At 34.2% G+C, this 5,082-nt stretch overlaps 1 protein-coding gene across 1 annotated transcript; it reads left to right on the plus strand.

Annotated features, from left to right (window-relative positions):
* Nucleotides 1-335: 335 nt before the first annotated feature.
* LOC134722420 (uncharacterized) lies at nucleotides 336-3,533 on the plus strand. Its single transcript, XM_063586041.1, has 2 exons — nucleotides 336-2,181; nucleotides 2,866-3,533. The coding sequence occupies exons 1-2, from the start codon at nucleotides 639-641 to the stop codon at nucleotides 3,531-3,533; spliced, it is 2,211 nt and encodes a 736-aa protein (XP_063442111.1). The 5' UTR covers nucleotides 336-638.
* The last annotated feature ends 1,549 nt before the right edge of the window (nucleotides 3,534-5,082 follow it).

Genomic DNA, 5,082 nt, shown 5'->3' on the forward strand with positions numbered 1-5,082 from the left:
GACAGCTTATAGAAACAATTAAAACAATTTTGGAAATAAAAAATGATATACAAAGAGCCTATGAAAATGTGGCTAAAAATAAAAAATCAACTGGAAAAGATGACGAAGATTGTATAGAAATAGAACCAGGAACAAACCCAAATAATTCTAAACCTATCAAAAGTAACAATGCTAACCATTCACTGCCATTCAAGTATTCAGAAACAGTAGACACATCGCCCATTGGTATTGCAGATCTAACCAAATCAACTGGGGTAGAAATATATGATCTACTTTCAAAGAAACACAACAGCAATGATAGAAATTCATTAAAAATTAAACAGGCTGGAAAGAAAATCAGGGTCATCAAAAACATAAAAAAATCAGGAAAAACAACGGAAGATGCGAAACGAAAAATATTATTTTTTCAAAGAAACAAAAGTGTCAAGATTAATCTGCCAAAGAAAGTGCAACCTACTTCTTCTAAACCTGCCAATATAGATTCCAAACAACCGAAGGATTCACTGACCCCAACTGAAACAGATGAGTCCCAACCATCGTCTGCAAAAGTACATTCCGAGATCATTCATGATGTTAAGAACGAAGCTGTACTGTTAAATTCAGAATCTCTGTCTGAAACACCAACAGACAGAGTTATCATGCTTATTAATTCACAGCCTACTATTAATATTTTGAAAACTGATACTGTACTGCCTGAAACTACAAAAGCAGTAAGTGAAACTGCAAAAAGTGAAAGAAAAACAAGCAAATCACCAACAAATTCAATGGCTCAGCGTAATGTCACGAGAAACACAGTTTCAGTTAAACCCAAAACAACAGTGCCTAAGAAGTCATCTAAGGGAAGTGTTACATCATTAGATGATTTAAACAGTTCAAAAAGAGATTTTATATTACCTAAAACTTCAGGCCCGGTAAATAACATTAATGTAATGTCAAAATCGACTCTTTCGTCAACCAAGCAAAATGGTGTTATGGATGGTGGCCAGAAAAAGAATATTATACCGTCTGGATCATCTGCTACAAGTCAACCAAAGACGTCTCATGGCAGAAAACCTTCACATACAGAACCTTCAATTACAGTAAGTAAACCAACTATTGCCAATGATGTTTTAAACATAATACCTTCACATGATGATGAAAATCCTAAAAGCATTTCTAGAAATTCAAAACTGATCACTGGAATTAAAGTCGGTGGTAACAAACCTCTATTGCGAACAAATGATTTTTCATATACAAATAAACTTACCAGTCAACAGAAGGGCTTAAGTGTCATAAAAGAGCCAGTAACCATATCAAAATCCATGTCCAATCCTTCTGATGAAAATCAATCGTCATCTAACAAGGAATTGTCAATAAAAGGAGTATTGGATACAACAACCCTGAGTTCACCATTACCCGTATCTAATGACAGAATCCACACCACAAAAAATACTGATGAACAAACACAAACTGATATAAACAATGACAACCCCGTAACATCTGTAACCCAAACCGATTCTCCTATCAAAATTTCCAATACGAAACGTACTTTAGAATCAACTATTGTGTCTGTAAAGAAAATAAAAGAAAATTTGAAAACCACAGATGGGAAACATGATGATAAAATATTTGGAAAAGGACTAGTTACAGATGAAGACAAGTCAAATACAAAACCAAAGTCCCCTCTAGTCAATAAAGATACAATGCTGAACGAGAATGTAGGAGAGGACACGAAGATACTTGTTGTGGGTCAATTAAGTCCATCAATTATAACAGGTATCGGTCGGCTTGCTTCGGAACCTGTTGAATCAGGAAAACTTTCTATGCCTCATGGAGTATTAAATAGTAATGCATTTGTTGTAAATTCTGGGCCAAGATTTGTGAATAATCATGTTTCAATGGAAAAGATAAACAGAAAACAAACCATAGATGGACTAAATAAAGGACAGAAAATAGTAAATAAATTATCAAATAGCGACATGCCTTCAAACGATGATCAAAGTAGTATTAACATCATAACCACGGATTACATTTCGAAAACTGGAAATTTACAAGTGTCTAAAGAAACAACCGTTCAGCCTGAACATAATACCGTGCCAGGTTCCATTGTCACGGGTTCATTAGGTATAGACCAAGTAGTTGCTAGGAATACACTTTCAGCCCGCCCCACATTCGTTTCAGTTGTGCCTTCTCCGCCTAAAAGTCATTTATCAAATTTCATTGAGAAAAATTTCGATGACCAAGCGGTTAATGGAAAAAGAGTGCAAAGTATCAACCTTTTAAATGTGTCACCTAACAAGAAGACAAATATCGACGATCAAGCGGTTAATGGAAACAAAGTTCAAAATATCAACCTTTTAAATGTGTCACCTAACAAGAAGACAAATTTCGACGATCAAACGGTTAATGGAAACAGAGTGCAAAATATCAACCTTTTAAATGTGTCACCTAACAAGAAGACAAATTTCAACGATCAAGCGGTTAATGGAAACAGAGTTCAAAATATCAACGCTTTAGATGTGTCACCTAACGAGAAACCAAATTTCGATGATCAAGCGGTTAATGGAAACAGAGTGCAAAATATCAACACATTGAATGTGTCTCCTAACGGGAAAACAAATTTCGATGATCAAGCGGTTAATGGAAAAAAAGTGCAAAATATCAACACATTGAATGTGTCTCCTAACGGGAAAACAAATTTCGATGATCAAGCGGTTAATGGAAACAGAGTGCAAAATATCAACACATTGAATGTGTCTCCTAACGAGAAAACAAATTTCGATGATCAAGCGGTTAATGGAAAAAGAGTGCAAAATATCAACACATTGAATGTGTCTCCTAACGGGAAATCAAATTTCGATGATCAAACGGTTAATGGAAACAGAGTGCAAAATATCAACGCTTTTGGTGGGTCTCCTAACGAGAAAACAAACTTCGATGATCAAGCGGTTTATGGGAACAGAGTGCAAAATATCAACGCTTTAAATGTGTCACCTAACGAGAACACAAATATTAGCAATTCTATAACGCTTAATTTGAAAGTTCACAGCGATGGCGGAAACAGTATTCACAACACGTTTGATAATAATGTCAACTCGGACCTTTTTAAAAGTGGCGTGTCTGTCAAAACTTTGTCAACCGATTCACCTGTTTCATCCAACACCGATGAATCTTTGTTCGTTGTTACCGCATCACTTCAAAGCACACAAACCAAAGTTCAGAAGGCTAAATCAAATGAGGATAAAAATAAATCTATGGGCACAATAGTTGTTCCAAACAAACAAATGGCTGGTTTTGTACCAATGAAAACTATTGTCGATCCATTAGAACAGTTCTCTAAGAATAAAACAGAATTTTCTGATGACCAACAAATAAAAGACAATATTTCTGCTGGTAAAACACCATCTAAGGTACCAACTGGATTAACCATTCAAATCCTTCCATCAAACAACGATGGAAACGCACATGTAGGTTCCAAGAAAGCAATGAGTAGGTTTTCCAGGAAATTAAAAAAGACCGGGAAAATAGCTGTTATATCAAAACCTGGTAAGTAGAAAATAATTATAATAAACTGTTTGTCAAAACAACAACAACAAAAATAAACATTTATCAGTACGCAACTGGAATCAGCTCAAGGTTCAAAATAAACGCATTAACATGTGCAATGCTATACAGTGAACTAGTAAAACCAGTATTAAGGATCCTGTCAACCAATCAGTTAAACTGTACTTGGCACAACCTTTAAGAATGTTCAACCCTCGATGCACTTCTATTTCGTATTTCATTTTCCCTTTAACTTTTCTTATGTGGCTCTGATAAGTCTTTTGCAGATGAAATGAACGTTTTGCGTACAAAATTTATAACCGTTGTATCTTAAAAGAGTTTTTATACGACTGCAAAAATAAATTGCGGCTGTATAATGGTACGGCGATTGTCCGATGACATTTAGTTTCCAGACAATAACATGATTTAAGTGTATAAATCTCTATGAAATTGTGTTGCAAGGTTCATACAACAAAACAAGAACAAGGCGACACATAATGGACTAAAAGAAACGATTTTCTAGTTTCAGGACAATAATTTGTGTATAAGTGTATGGATCTCTGTGAAATTGCACAACAAGGTTCCGTTCCCAAAAAGGAAGTTTGGCATTTTGATTTTGAGAGCCGTGTCCCTAATCGTTAAGGAATTAGGGCAAAACATTTTTTGAATACTTTGTATACATTGCTAATTTCTTGGCCAATTTTAATGAGGTTTCATTCAAAGTCTTCAATACTTGGGATTCTTTAATATGCTATATCTAACCGTGTTAATATGTTTTTGATTTTTGAATTGGCTCACATTGAGGACCAACGGTTCCAATATTTAACTTAGTTTGGTTTCATAAAAACATTCATTATTGAGGTTCCAAAACTTATTATGTATTTAAAGTTTGAATATTGGACCATAATAAGTAAATGGCCAATTTCTATTTATCTGAAGTCCTTTCACATTCATTGTGTCGGAAATCTATGCGGTGTGGAATATTTAATCACAATCAAAGTTTAGAGCTTTATCAAGCCTGGATGTTGTATCATTATTGCCCCTAACCTTTCAGGGTTTGACCTCTTGGGTCGTATCAAGAAGTAGAATAAAAAAATAACCGCTTTCCTAAAATGATAAACAACAAAATGCTCATTGTATAGAATAAAATAATATAAAAATAAGGAGATGTGTTCAAATGAAGTGGATGTAAGCAAGTAAAAAATCTTATTTCTACTCATAAAACAAGGAAATATTCAAAATTAAGGAATACTGAAAACAGTTTAACAGAATTGCTCCATATTCACGAATTTTAAGGGTTGCAAAACGAAAAGTCCCATATCAAATGGTTAAACAAATGCTCTAACACATAAAACAAATTGAAAACAACTGTCAATAATGTGTCATATTCATGCTTTTGTTTAGGCATTTCCTTATGTAGAAAATGGTGGATTATATATAATTATACAGCTAGATAAACCTATCAGTAGTTGACAAGTGCATAGAGTTAAGCTCATTAAATTCACAACAATTTATATCAAAACAAACAGACAATAGAGGAAGAAAGGTCAAGAATTTGTG

Source organism: Mytilus trossulus, chromosome 6 (genome assembly GCF_036588685.1).
Source record: "Mytilus trossulus isolate FHL-02 chromosome 6, PNRI_Mtr1.1.1.hap1, whole genome shotgun sequence".
Classification (NCBI taxonomy): Eukaryota; Metazoa; Mollusca; class Bivalvia; order Mytilida; family Mytilidae; genus Mytilus; species Mytilus trossulus.